The 14,928-nt window shown below is 37.3% G+C and overlaps 1 protein-coding gene across 1 annotated transcript in view; it reads right to left on the reverse strand.

The window, feature by feature from the left end:
- Nucleotides 1–753: 753 nt before the first annotated feature.
- The window catches only part of FILIP1 (filamin A interacting protein 1), a 195,571-nt gene continuing 181,396 nt past the window's right edge, over nt 754–14,928 (reverse strand). The window contains exon 7 of the mRNA XM_071219617.1: nt 754–3,266. Within this exon, the coding sequence (XP_071075718.1) occupies nt 3,226–3,266 (41 nt within the window). The 3' untranslated portion in view covers nt 754–3,225. The remainder of the gene's footprint in view (nt 3,267–14,928) is intronic.

The following is a 14,928-nucleotide window of genomic DNA, read 5'->3' on the forward strand; positions in this document are numbered from 1 at the left end:
GAATTCATTACAATTTTTATTGTTTTTCCTCTTTGTCTTCTAACTAGTGTTTTTGGCAGAGGCATAGCACTGGAGGTCCAGCAGAGGATATATTCCTCAGGGGCCAGCTGTTTTTTTAAACTTTCATTCTGCATTTTTGATATTTTTAGAATCAGTTCTCACCAAATTCATGAACGCACCCTACCTTTGCTCTATTTCTTATTTATTTCCAGGAAATTTTAACCACAGCACAAAGAGAAAAGACACAACATATTACATTGTCTGACACACCATTTACTCTTGCTCTGCCATTGATTTTTAGGAGTTGTGAATTATCTCAACATAGTTGGTGTCTCTGTTAATGCTTAAGCTAGATACTCCACACCATGAAATTCTTTTATGATTGTACTAAGATACAATTAATTCTTCACATTTTGTGAACATTCCAGGCACCTAACATCTGGAATATTTATTCTATCCACTATTTTTATTACATCCTAATATTTTATTAAATACTTGAAAAAAAATCTTTGTAGAAGATACCTCAAAAAACAAACTTATCAAAAAGAAAAGAGTAAAATAATGGATTCATTTGTTGTGCCTTAAACTGAAAACACTAATTACGATTATGCTTCACAAAACATAATTATTCCATTCAAAACTGATTATCATTCATATTGATGATTGGAGATATACTTACAGTAAAAGGTATAGAAATTTCATGAGCCTACGATGGCGCCAGGTTTGCATGTGGGGGCAGTTTTCTCAATTGGATATGGATGTTGGGAATATGACTATTTATGAACTTGCTTGTTTATTCATTAGATAAGCATAAGACTATTTGTTGTTAATTTTTAATATTCTGTTTTATTTCAAAACAATTTTTTCAATTTTTTAATTAATTTTAGCCATCTGTCACTCTGATTCCATTTGGGTTTAAACAGAAGACTTACTCATAGCATGAGCTGGAAAAAGCTCATTGTCCACCTAGGTGACTCTGACTGTACCGTCATCCTCACTCTTCACCGCAAGTAACAGATTTCATTATAAACTCAAGAGACATAAAACTGCAGACCCAAATATACATAAATTACTTGTAATATTTTAAAGTCAAGAGGTATTTAAAGTCTTATTTTCTAGCATTTTCATAATTAGTGTAATAAAATTTCCACAAGTTGAGAAAAAGTTGATTGTTTCAAATGCTAATCTGTGACGTATCAGAATATTTCTGCCATCCCAAGTTTAAACATTGGCAAAAAGGGAACTTAATTGTGAGTGAAAAAAATGTACCAATACTAAATAAAACCCTTTCTTAATTGAAAATGTCATTACAGTTTAGAAACATTTGCAGAAAACAAAATCCAAAACAAAATTTTTTAAATCTTCACACAAACACGCTCTAGTTTTCTTAATTAGTAATCAAAAGCCCTGAAGGTTATGTGATGCATACACATTCATTCAAGCTAGGACAAGCCTACTGTAGCAGTTCTTTCACTTACAAAAATCAAAACTAATTTTACATAAAATAGATTTAATTTAAAATGCCCACTGAATGTGATTTGCTAATTCCTCAAGGTATACCTTCAAACCTTACAAAGTCACATAGGGGAGCAAATCCAACATTAATTGTTCTACTCTGGAGACTCAGTGTGGACTACCATCTATGGGACTACCATCTATGGGCATATAAACCTGGGTACAACCTGTAGAATAGAGAACTGGGCCAACACTGTTATTTGTGTGTTTTTGTTTTGTTTAAGTTTTATTTATTTATTTTTAGAGGAGAAGGGAGGGAGAAAGAGAGGGAGAGAAACATCAATGTTTAATTGCCTCTTGCACGCCCCCACTGGGGACCAGGCCCGCAACCCAAGCATGTGCCCTGACTGGGAATCGAACTGGTGACCCTTTGGTTCCCCGGCTGATGCTCAATCCACTGAGCCACACCAGCCAGGGCTTTTTGTATGGTTTTTACAATAGTTACCCTTATGACACCCAGAAGCATAGTTTCTTTAATCTCAGTAAAGTTACATAACAGACAATTTCTGCCCTCAGAAACTGATGTACCAAATCTTTATCTTTAAAGTTATCTTTTAAAGACCTTATTGAAACCATGTCCATATTAACAAAGTCTTTAAAAAAAAAAAAAAACCCATACTGAGTTTCAAGTAGATTTAGATGCACATTTTTACATAAGTCTAAAATCAACAGCAGCTCTGACACTGAAATTTGAATAATTCATGTGCTTTTAATCTTTAAAGAATATATTCTCCAACCTGTATGTTATCCTGAAAATCTGACCAAATCCAATCTACAAGATAAAAAGTTATCTATCTTTGGATTTCTATTACCATTTTTTTTTAAATGATGATACTGTCTTGGTCGTTTTTTATTTTCAGGCTTTCACTTAGGTAGATTGTGAGAAATATCTTGATATCCTTCCTGCGAGTCCTACACATACAAGTAAATAATGCAAACATATATAATTGAACTGTCAGTTAAAGGTGTTCCTATAATCCTTACACGTTATACTCATACATCTTTTATTAATTTATTCCATATTAAAATCAACTCATTCAAGAGTTTTGGCACAGAACACTAGAAAGAGGAACTTTAGAAACTGGCTTTAAGTATTCAAAGTTAAACTTTAAATCCCAACTTTATTTGTTAGCGTTGAACCAGGATCAGAACCACAGCATTGTACAAGCAATGATAAAAACTCTTCCAGGAGCACCTACTTCTGTTTTAACTCTTGAATTTACCCCAGGAAATATATAGAGTGCTGTAATTTCTTTTCTTCAGAAATAACAAATTGATAAAAAAATAATTATAGGTTACTGTTATTAGTGCACCAATGCCCATGCTTTGAAGAACTGAGAGTATATTCTACAGGTATATGTGCCATAGACTATGAAAAAGGAAACACTTTAGGAAAAAATCACATTACAAAGTGTATTATAAAAATAAATTACATAACATGTGCCCATGGACCTGAAAGCTTTTCAAAAGGAAATTTCTTTTGACACAAAGATTTAGTCGCTCTTGCAACCTATTTTTGTGTTATCAGCTATGCTGTTTTCCGCTTTTTACATTATAGCCTCAAAAAATTCACTGGAAGTAGGAAATTATTTTCAGTAGTGATCAGTAGCAAGGAAGACCTTAGTGATGATGGAGAGCTGTAGACATACTATCCATTCAACAGGGATTCAGAGGAAGCACACACACCCAATATGTGCTTGGTTTACCATTTCATCTGGAGTTCATACGTAACTGGTGAATGATGATGCTTTCTATAAAGAGAAGAAAGATACAGCATTTTCAATTAAACTGAAATGCAAATCAGTAGTCTATGTGAGGATCAATACCACATCATTTCATTAAAAGACCATTAGTATTAAACAACAAAACAAACAAAAGCAGGTACATGAGCCCAATAGCTTCTCCTGCAGTTCTTTACTGCTCTTGGGTAACTTCTTTGTATTGGCATAGGTGCTTTACCTCCAAAATTCTTAAGGCTTTCTAGAAACCATACCTAACAGTCTAGAACAATTAGACTAGGACAATACTAGAACGATTTTATACTCAAGCAAAGAACTAAACACAAAGGCAATAAGCCCCATGGTGGAGAACCAGACTATTTCCTAGAAGTAACTCTTCCAGCTGTACTCCCTGTTCTGAACATATTCATATGCTTTTAATTTTTTTAATGTGTGTGAATTTGAGTTTTAATAGTGAAATATTGATTATCTATTCTTAAGAAGTCAATAAATACAAATGACTCATTTTCATCTGATTGCTTCTTTTTGTATAATTCCATATGTGCTTTTAAATCTAAATTCATTCTTACAAAAGTAAATAAAAAATACATTGAAATAGCAATTAGAATGTACCAGCCACATTATGGATGTATAATATTTATATTTGATTGATTTCACTTTTAATCTTTTTGCATTCATGAACATGTATTATCATTTTTTTCATTCTATCATTCAAGGACTGTTTATTGACATACAACTGGGTACCCATTACTGTGGTAGGCAAGGAACTACATTGCTGAGCAAAATGAAACAGAATCCTGTCATTGCTTAGATTATAAAGATGACAGGAAATAAATAAGACTCAATGATTTCTCTGCCCCAAAAATGTGTTACCTCTCTGTCACTTAGGCCAATGTTGTAAGTGTAGCAAGTAACATCAGGGCTTATCAATAGCATGAGGAAATTTCCACCTATTATTTTCATTTTAATTTCAAATACTATTTACATTTTATTTTTACTTAGGTAATTAATATCTAAGTAAATATTAATTAAAGCACATTATGTCACCCTGACCGGCATGGTTCAGTGGATGGGGCATAGCCCTGCAAACTGGAAGGTCGCAGGGTGGATTCCAAGTCAGGGCACATGCCTGGGTTGTGGGCCAGTCCCTGGTTGGGGGCGTGTGAGAGGCAACAGATTGATATTTCTCACACATCAGTGTTTCTCTCCCTCTCTTTCTTCCTCCCTTCCCCTCTCTCTCTAAAAATAAGTAAATAAAATCTTTAAAAAAGAGAAAAGCACATTATGTCATAGACTTACAGGTTCTGCTAATTATGTTCAGCGAGTTACCCTCTGTGAAAGTTTCTTAATTTGCTTTTATTAACTGGCCACTAGGGGGAGATATTTCCATTTCTCCTCAACTTTTCAAATTGAGTTTGGAATAAAACAGGTAAAAAAAGCAAAATAAAATAAAATTTATAAATGTTTGATATATTTAATAATATTTAAATATTAAGTTGTATAAAGCTTTTAAGATGTATATATTATTTTTTTCACTCTGCCAGAAACCTTTAAAAATCATCTAATTTTTCTTCATTGAAAACTTGTTCTCGCTTTATAATTTTTAAATGCCTAAAATATATCAGAATCTTCAGGCAAAAAGTAAAAATGCTAATTAAAATATTATGTAGCTGAAAATCACAACCTAAGATTAAAATGCCATTTCCCACTCAACACTTTTTCTTTTTAAAAATTTCTGTAGCAGTTTTAAGAGTGAAAATATGTAGTTCTCAATTTCCCTAATAGAATTAAAGAATCATTTCCATTTTCCTCTTTTAAAAAAGCACGGAAAACATAAATTTAAAAGAGTGAAATCCAGAATTGTTTATTGTAGGTGTAATTCAGAATTCTTGTGCCTTAGTTTCCTCACTACAAAATGAGAGTATTAGAGATCATCTCTAACGTCTCTTGTGGGACCAATATTTTGTGTTGCTATAACACCATCTTCTCTCACCTTGAGTGTGCAAACCTCTAAATTCCTAGAGTTGCTTTCTCTTAGTCCTAGCATTTTGTAATCTGTATAATAATAATAGCTTTTCAGAATTAGCACTTAGTAAAAATACATGTGACAGAAGGATCCACCCATAGAAGAATGTCTTGGTTGGACTATTACATTATATTATGGTATTTAAATTAGCAAACTGGTAATCTATGCATGGAATATCTACTAATGCCATTAATCAGATTATGTTATTAAAAAGACTGTCTCAGAAATATTTGCCAATGGCGAATAGAGTTTATTTAACTCTAATAGTAAAAGATGATGTTCTACATTTATGTTTATAAACTTTATTTAAAGGAATACAATTAAGCTCAAGTTATTTTGTTTTGTATGCATGGAGATATATTTCCTCTTGTTTCTAGAGATAATGAAACAATATCTAGATGATAGCAGCTCTATTGAAACTTATTGAACATATTTATTAAATCTATGTTTGCTTATCATCTATGTTTTCCCTGGATCTGTAAACTAAGATAAGAATCATCCAGCCACTACACAAAATTGTGAGAAATAAAGAAATGTTGTTTCATGCCATTAAATTTTGAGGTGACTCAATACACAGCAAAATTGTCTAATGTATGTGAATCCATGGTGGCCAGCAAAAAAAAAGAGAGAGAGAGAGAGAGAGAGAGAGAGAGAGAGAGAAAGTAAAACAAAAAGCTTTAGGGATTAATGCCATTATTTGTGTTAAAAAAAATATTTCCAAGTCTCTTCCTTTTTTTGTGACTTAGTACAATAAAATAGTCATATATTTTATTGATGTTTCAAACTCAATGAGCAAATCTTATTCCATCTTCTACTGTCTTTATTAATCTCAGACTAGGACCCAATTATAAGTCATTTGGATCCTCTAAAATGACCTAAGTAATAAGTATAGTCCTGTAATAATTTTTTTACAGGTACCATTTTTTCTGACATTCATAATTTGTAGAGGCGGATTGAGACCAAAGGCCATACTTAATTATCACCTCTACCAGCAAACTCAATATGGCAAAGCACTTTAATTTGGAGCCTTCCGATGTACAGACATTTAATAACATCATTTCCTTTTTTCTAATTGAAGATGAAAAAATAACTCTACACCTTACAAATTACATATCATATATACATGGAGATATTGGATTTTTATATATTTTTGATATTAAACAGTTTACCAAAAGCACTTGATAACATTTTCTTTTATGTGTTTCTTCCAAGAGTTACCTTGATGTTTTTTTCCTTAAGGAACTTCAGGTAACATATTAAGTACATTATTTGTTATCATGATATACTGTGAAATGGTATAGTATATGAATTCATTCTTTTATTATGCTAGTGAAGATAACTTCAATGGAAAGGAAGTTTAACACATTATCAATTCCTAATTCTGAACTCAGTAACTATTCATCCTCCTTGGGTGGTATCCCAAAACTACTGGCCAGCCAGATGATGAAATCCAAGATGGGATCTAGGGAGAAATTTGGGGGAGACTGTCTCTTGAGTGTTAGAGTAGGGCGACCTGGCAACAACTAAGAATTCTGATTCCTCCCTGGAGAGCTCCTTGGCTGTGGGGTAGGAAAGATGTACTCATTGGAAAGTCTGCCTTCCTCCCAAGCGATGCATATGTTTATGCTTTGCCAAACTCTCTGTGAGGGAACACATGAGCTCTGAATTTTAAAAATCTACTTTAGTAAATGAGACCATATCACTTTAATAGATAGCCTCTAAGTTCACACACCAAAGACAAAACATAGCAGAAGTTCAGTTTATTGCAGGACTTTGTACCAGCAAACAAGGACTGCTTTATCCACAAGAAACTGCATACCGTAGGGGGTAGGAGGGACAGAGGAGGGAGAAGAGGGAAAAATTGGACAACTGTAGTAGAATTACAATAAAAATGATTTAATTTAAAAAACAAACTAAAGAAACTGTATAACAAGTTATAGAAAACATTTTCTCTTGAATTTTCCATCAATTTGTCTGGTTTATGGCCTGCTTCCCATATCCCTTAGCTCTCTACTCTCCAGGGGCTCTGCATGGAAAACAAGGCACCAGCTTATGTCTGCGCTGCTCTTCCTGTCCACCAGCTACCAAACCCCAGCTTTGAACTTGATGTCTGCAGGGCAATTTATTCACCTGCAAAAATGGCCTACATTCTGTACCCTTTAGGAGTGTCTAGATATTGTTTACTTTTAAGATTCGCATTTTAATAAACTACTTCACCATTCATTCCTATTATTATCATATTCAGAAATTTATCAGAGTTTTGATAAAACATCTGTTTTAAATAGGAAGTCCAGTAAACTTCTTCTGTTGATTTGGATTTGTATTCCTTCTTTTGGATTCAGCTCAGCTAATTAAAAATACTTCTGTTAATCAGTACTTCAGGAAACTTTTCAACCAGATGATATAAATTCTCTTGGGGTTTCTCAACCACCTGAGAGTTTATTTGCTTCTTTCCCAAATGTGGACACTGCTTGCTGGTGACCGCGTCAAGAATCCTTTAAGTTGCTTGCTAAACAATAATGAAGCATATCATATTATGACTATAAGGAGGAATGCCAGAATCATAAAAGACTATAGCTAAATGCTAAACCAAAACACAGTAAAGCAGTTTGCCAAATGTAAGACAGCCTTTCTCTGGTCTCCTGGTTTTCAGTCCTATCTCAGATATCCGGTTCATTGGTCAGTATTCCACTTTTTCTGGATGTTTATCTTGCTATCTATTCCAAATCGACATCCTGCTTATTGGTGGTGGTGTTTGGTTCTCTAAAATGAGAGCTTCTCTGACTCATTTTAGAGGATTCTTCATGAATCTAAAGAACATGACAAATCACCCAAAACTTCCTCTTTCCTAAAGTGTCTTTCATGCGCCTCATTCAAGTATGTTTATACTTCACAGTAAACTTTCAGGCCCCACTCAGTTCTCCACGCAGGAGATGGCTTCAGAGGCAAAAACTCCCCAGTCCAGGACCCCTGGCAGTTTTGCATCCATTACTTCCTGTGGTGCCTCTGGGGGGAAAGAGAAGTAACTTACACTATCCAGAATGGCAGTGCCTGGATTCCCTCCAATTCCACTCGCTCTTTCCCTTCCGTGTTCTCACACATGCTTTGTCCGCACCTTCCATGTCATTCTTACAGGTTTGCATTGCAGAGAAAGGGAAGAAGCAAGAACATCTCTTTTTCCCCCCTGACTTTCAGCCATCCTTCAACTGCTGGTTTTCTTTCTCTACAATAAGTGCCAAGTTTTTACAGTAATGGACAGGCTTTAAACCCCAGGATAGATTCTGAAAGTATGGTTTGTCTTCCTAACAGAGGCATTGTTTTTTTAAAGAGATTTTGAATATAGGACACGACCACCAGAAGGAAAGGTAAGAGAAAGGCAATCCAGGGAAAAGGAACAAGTTGATTAAATCAAGGAAAGGTGCCTGGCCTGCTCTGCAAGCGATCTGTGGGCCAGGGTGGCAGGAGTCCAGACGAGGAAAAAGGAGGGATGCTCAGAGACTAGGGAAGCAGAGAGCCAAGATCACAGAGCGCCTCGAGTGCCTTACCAAAGAGTTGGCATTGTCTTCTATAGGTGATGATGAACATTTGGAGGGTTTTCAAATAGAGGAGTGATATGATCAACTTGCACTTTGGAAAACAAAATGGAAAATGAATCAGAGAGTTTTCAGGCTGGAGATTATGAAACCAGTTAAGAGAGGATTAGAGTAAACCAGATGAGAAGTAATTAAAACCGCAACTCAGGCAGTGGTGGGAGAAATGGAGAAGTGGGTTCAGCTGCTGGAGGTGTTAGGGGGTTCGAATATGAGAGACTTGCTGGATGAGTCTACTGTATGAGTGAGGGAGAAGGGTGAGCCTAAAATGGCTACTAGGTTGCTAGCTTGGGTACTTGGGTGAATCAGAACACCCCTGCCGAGGTGGAGAATAGTAAGAGAAGACTTGGAAGAGGGGTAGAGGAGGTACGGAGAATGTTGAGACAAGTTGAGTTGGAGATAGCAGTTTGGTAGTTATCAGCATGTAGGTGATAAGTGAAGCTATGGGAGTACATAAAATAACAAGAACTAGCACGTAGTGTAGGAAAATGGCTTTTGATGGAGACGAGAGGAATAACAGTCCTTAAAGTATCCGCATAAAATGAGGAGCCATCCGCAGAGACTGAGGCAAAACAGTCAAAGAGGTCAAAGGAAAACCAAAGATGATCACATGTCTTCTTGGTCATAGAGGGAGAAGAGCATAACCTCATTCTGTTTTCACCCTTTCCACAGACTAAACAAAAAACATCCTAAGAAGTTCTGAGCCTAAGTAAAGAATAGGCAGCACAGACTGAATACAGGGGGGTGAAAAAGTTGGTGCGCTGAACTATGAGACGCTCCATCTTATCTCCCCTGATCTACTCCCGGAATGCAGGTAGCCTGCCCAGGAAGGCTACTGAAGGGTTTTTCTCTACAGAAACTACTGGGAAATATACTTCAAAAAATAGGTAGACAGACAAACAGGCAGATAGATGGTTATAGATAGATAGATAGATAGATAGATAGATAGATAGATAGATAGACAGACAGGTAGATATATAGATAGATAGAGTTAAGCAAAAGAGGTAGAAGAAAAGAAATCCAGGAAACAGGTTTTAAGACAAGCAAAAGGACAGATTGCACAGCAGGCCAAGAGGACAAGTGGCCCATACTAAGTAGGAAAGCAGAGGACTGAACTAGGAAGGCCTCCAGGGAAAATATGAAACTGATGTGTTTCAGGGTTTGGTAGGTGTTTGGCAGGCCTATTTGGAGCATTTAGGAAAAAATAAGGATAGATACCTAGAAAACGAAGCAGATGAGCCCTGGCTGGTGTGGCTCAGTGGATTGAGTACCAACCTGCAAACCAAGGGGTCTCTGATTCAATTCCCAGTCAGGGCACATGCCTGGGTTGCAGGCTAAGTCCCCAGTAGGGGGTGCTCAAGAGGCAACCACACATTGATGTTTCTCTCACTCTCTTTCTCCCTCCCTTCCACTCTCTAAAAATAAATTTAATTTAATTTAATTTAATTTAATTTAATTTAAATAGAGAAAACCTAGCAGATGAAAAAATAAAGAAATTATTCATATAAAGGGGAAAAGTGATACAAAGGAAACATAATCATAGTATAATACTTAACTCAGCAGGAAACAATATTTAAATTTACACTATAAACATTAATATATAAACATACAAATGCTGACTGCTGATTTATCCAAAAAAAGTGTGATATAATCATATTGGGAGGATGGGAAAAGAGGAGAGATGGGACTATGTGAGAAGACTAAATCTTCAGCCATCAAGATAATAACGATAAGAAAAAAATAATATCTAAACTTGATGAATAAAAAGTCAGTACAAGTATATCATTTAGAAATATGGAGACTGACGGAGAACCAAGATGGCGGCGTAGGTAGACACACTGCGCCTCCTTGCACAACCAGAACTGACAGAAAATCGAATGGCAAGGAAGTCCGACACCAAGTAGATAAAAAATAAACATTCATCCAGACCAGTAGGAGGGGCGGAGACGGGCACCGGGGTGGAGAGGACTTGCGTGGCCGTGGCGGGACCGAGACTGGCAGAGTGTGGGACGAACGGGTCAGGCAGTCTGACCACCAGCAGACCCCGCAGCCCCACATTCACGCACAGATAAACCAGGACGAACGGTGGGGAGCAAAGCAGACCGCGCAACCCAGGGCTCCAGCGTGGGGAAATAAAAGCCTCAAACCTCTGAGTGAAAACACCCATGGGGGTTGGGGCGGCAGCAGGAGAAACTCCCAGCCTCACAGGAGAGTTCGTTGGAGAGACCCACAGGGGCCTAGAGTGTGCACAAGCCCACCCACTCAGGAACCAGCACCAGAGGGGCCCAATATCACCGTGGGTAGCAGAGGGAGTGACTGTAATCTGGCAGAGAGTGGAGCGGGCACCATTGCTCCCTCTCAGCCCCTCCCCCACGTACAGTGTCACAGCACAGCGATCAGCATTACCCTGCCCCCGGGAACACCTAAAGCTCCACCCCTTTAAGTAACAGAAGCACCAACACACACACAAAAAAATGGCCCAAATGACAGAACACTTCAAAGCTCCAGAAATAATTCAACTAAGCAGCGAACAGATAGCCAACTATCAGATGCACACTTCAAAACACTGGTAATCAAGAAGCTCACAGAATTGGTTGAATTTGGTCGAAAACTAGATGAATAAATGAAGACTATACTAAGAGAGACAAAGGAAAATGTACAGGGAACCAATAGTGAGGCGAAGGAAACTGGGACTCAAATCAACAGTGAGGACCAGAAGGAAGAAAGAAACATCCAACCAGAAAAGAATGAAGAAACAAGAATTTGAAAAAATGAGGAGAGGCTTAGAAACCTCCAGGACATCTTTAAACGTTCCAACATCCGAATTATAGGGGTGCCAGAAGGAGAAGAGGAAGAACAAGAAATTGAAAACTTATTTGAACAAATAATGAAGGAGAACTTCCCCAGTCTGGCAAAGGAAATAGACTTCCAGGAAGTGCAGGAAGCTCAGAGAGTCCCAAAGAAGCTGGACCCAAGGAGGAACACACCAAGGCACATCATAATTACATTCCCCAAGATGAAACAGAAGGAGAGAATCTTAGAAGCAGCAAGAGATAAGGACACAATTACCTACAAAGGAGTTTCCATAAGACTGTCAGCTGATTTCTCAAAAGAGACCTTACAGACAAGAAGGGGCTGGAAAGAAGTATTCCAAGTCATAAAAGAAAAGGACCTACTTCCAAGATTACTGTATCCAGCAAAGCTATCATTTAGAATGGAAGGGCATATGAAGTGCTTCTCAGATAAGGTCAAGTTAAAGAAGTTCATCATCACCAAGCCCTTATTATATGAAATGTTAAAGGGAGTTACCTAAGAAAAAGAAGATCAAAAATAGGAACAGTAAAAATGACAGCAAACTCACAGTTATTAACAACCACACCTAAAACAAAAACAAAAGCAAACTAAGCAAACAACTAGAACAGGAACAGAACCACAGAAATGGAGATCCCATGGAGGGTTATCAACAGGGGAGTGGGAGGGGGAGAGGGGGGAAAGGTACAGAGAATAAGTAGCATAATTGATAGGTGGAAAATAGATAGTGGGAGGGTAAGAATAATGTAGGAAGTGTAGAAGCCAAAGAACTTATATGTATGACCCATGGACATGAACTATAGGGGGGGAATGTGGGAGGGAAGAGGTGGGCAGGATGGAGTTGAGTGAAGGGGGGGGAAATGGGACAACTGTAATAGCATAATCAATAAATATATTAAAAAATAAATAAATAAAATAAAGAGAGAAAAAAAGAAATATGGAGATAAATACCAGAAGAAACAGCTAAGAATCATTCAAACAGCTAAGAAATTATTTTCTCCAGGGACCAAACTGAGGGAAAAGAAACAGCTGTTTTTGTTGTCTTTTAGCACTGGCTGATATTTTAACTATGTGTACAAATTACTTTAACAAGAATAAAAAGTAATTAAAGAGTAAATGGAAAGTATGGAAGTGGAGGCATAAAAGCTTGAGTGTTCTTTCAATGGCTTAACTTGGCAGGAGGGAGATAAGGCAGTAGCTAGAGAGGACTACACAGCTGAGGAAAGAATTGTTCTAAAATGGAACAGGCCAGAGCATATTTATATCCTGTGTGCAAGTAACAAGTGCAAAGGAGGAGGTGAAAGAGCAAAGACTGAGGAGATAACCAATGAGGAGAGCCTGGAGGAGGAGGCAAGAAGTAAACACTAACCTTCATCTGGGTTAGGGAACCTTTGGAATCTTATTTTGGTGTTTACTGGGAATCCCTCTCAGTGCTGTTCTTGTTACTTCTTCCTTTCTCTGCCCTCTGGCCTCCCGCATGAATGTGCTCTTCCTATCTAATATCCCTGGGACTTTCCAATCAGGAAAGCCTCACTCTTTCCCCAGTATTCTGAAGCTATGAGGGATAAGAAATTTAAACCTCTGTACACTTTGCATTCTTGGAGATGGTTTCATTTCCCTGAAATTATGCTCTTCCCACACAATGCATCAAAGCTATTTCTTCACTCTCTTCTTGAAAATATTCGGGTAAGAGATCTGGTAACACCATTCCCTTATTGAAGATGATAAAAATCTCTAGAGAGTTCAGTTGTCACCCATTAACTTGTCCTCACTAAAAATCTGATAAAAATGCAAGTAACAACTGAATGACTCTTTTTAAGCAGGTGACTTAGTCAGAAAGGTAATTTTCAAGAAATGACAAATACCCTTAGGGCCATGTCCCATACAGAAACATTTCTGGTATCATGCATGCTAAATGGCCACCATCAGGGTGTGCTAAAATGGTCAGCACGTGAAGATTATTTTCAGGAGGAGAAGACCAGGGCCTCCTGTGTAGCTGTGCAGACGGTGCCTTGCACGTCCTCTGATGGGCGGGAGGGGGCGCCATCACATTGAAATCTGTGGAAATGGCATCCATCCCCTCCAGGCTGCTCCACAGGGTGGGACCTGAGCAGCAGATATTCGGCAGCCCTGGTGAGACCCTTTTTATTTGACTATACAATGCTATGTTCCAGGACAAGGAAAAGACTATAACCTTTTAATCCCATTCACTCTTATAAAAGCACATTACAGTGCATCTTAAAAACATTATACTCACAGATGGAAGCTGGAGTTGGAGTGTATTTAATCCTCCACCTCCTATCCCCAGTGGATTTATTTCTAATATGTGGTTTAGAACAAAGCTATCCAATAAATGTAGAGTTGGTTCTAAAATTACAAAGAAAAGCTGCCATGGCGGTTGCTCTTTATCATTTCTGAAAAGTGAGTATGTGTTGTTCTGCCAAGTTTTCCTAGTAATTGTACTTTGTAGGCGGCTCTGTTCCAAGGTCCAGATGTAGAAACATACTGTGCATGCGCTGTTGGGCCTTTCGGAGCACTCTCCCTGTGGATGGTACGGACTTCCAGGCAAAAATGACGTAAGCACGGTGCAAGCAGGTAAAAGCAAAAATAGCAACAGTGACAATGAGATCATGGTAAAAGTCACTGAAAAATGTCAGGTACAGTCAAAAGGAACACAGTGTTTCATACTTTTGGCACCTTCGTTTGCTTAAGTTTGTCATGTTATGGTACAATAACACTAAATACCCTAAATGCCAGAGAATGCCCTTGTTTTTGAAAAGGATTGTGTCCACTTTCCAAAGGGGGGAAAATTCCCTTTAAAAAAAGTCAATATTCAAAATGGAAAGATTTCTTGTTTAAACTTGATTACAGTTATATTTTATATAATCTTCATTCTTAGCCTCTCCTACCTTGAAATCCCATTATTATGGCATGTCTATCATAGTTGCTCAATATTTTTATATATATATGCTGAGAACTGGTGAATGATAGGCAACAGAGATCTGATTAAAGTGAATGTGAATACTGTGAGGCATCTACCACCATCATGTATAATTCAAGTCTCAGTTCTGCAAGGTATAGGAAATCCACAGTGCCAAGAACTTAGAGAAGAGTCTATTTACTACAAAGCATGATTAATCATGGGCTAAAAACTAATTATATATGTATATATATTTAATTTTCTTTTCCCCAAATATCAAGAGCAGGGAATATCCAGATAATTTGGGTTCCTTACAGTTCAAAAGTG

This window comes from Desmodus rotundus, chromosome 11 (genome assembly GCF_022682495.2).
Source record: "Desmodus rotundus isolate HL8 chromosome 11, HLdesRot8A.1, whole genome shotgun sequence".
NCBI lineage: Eukaryota > Metazoa > Chordata > Mammalia > Chiroptera > Phyllostomidae > Desmodus > Desmodus rotundus.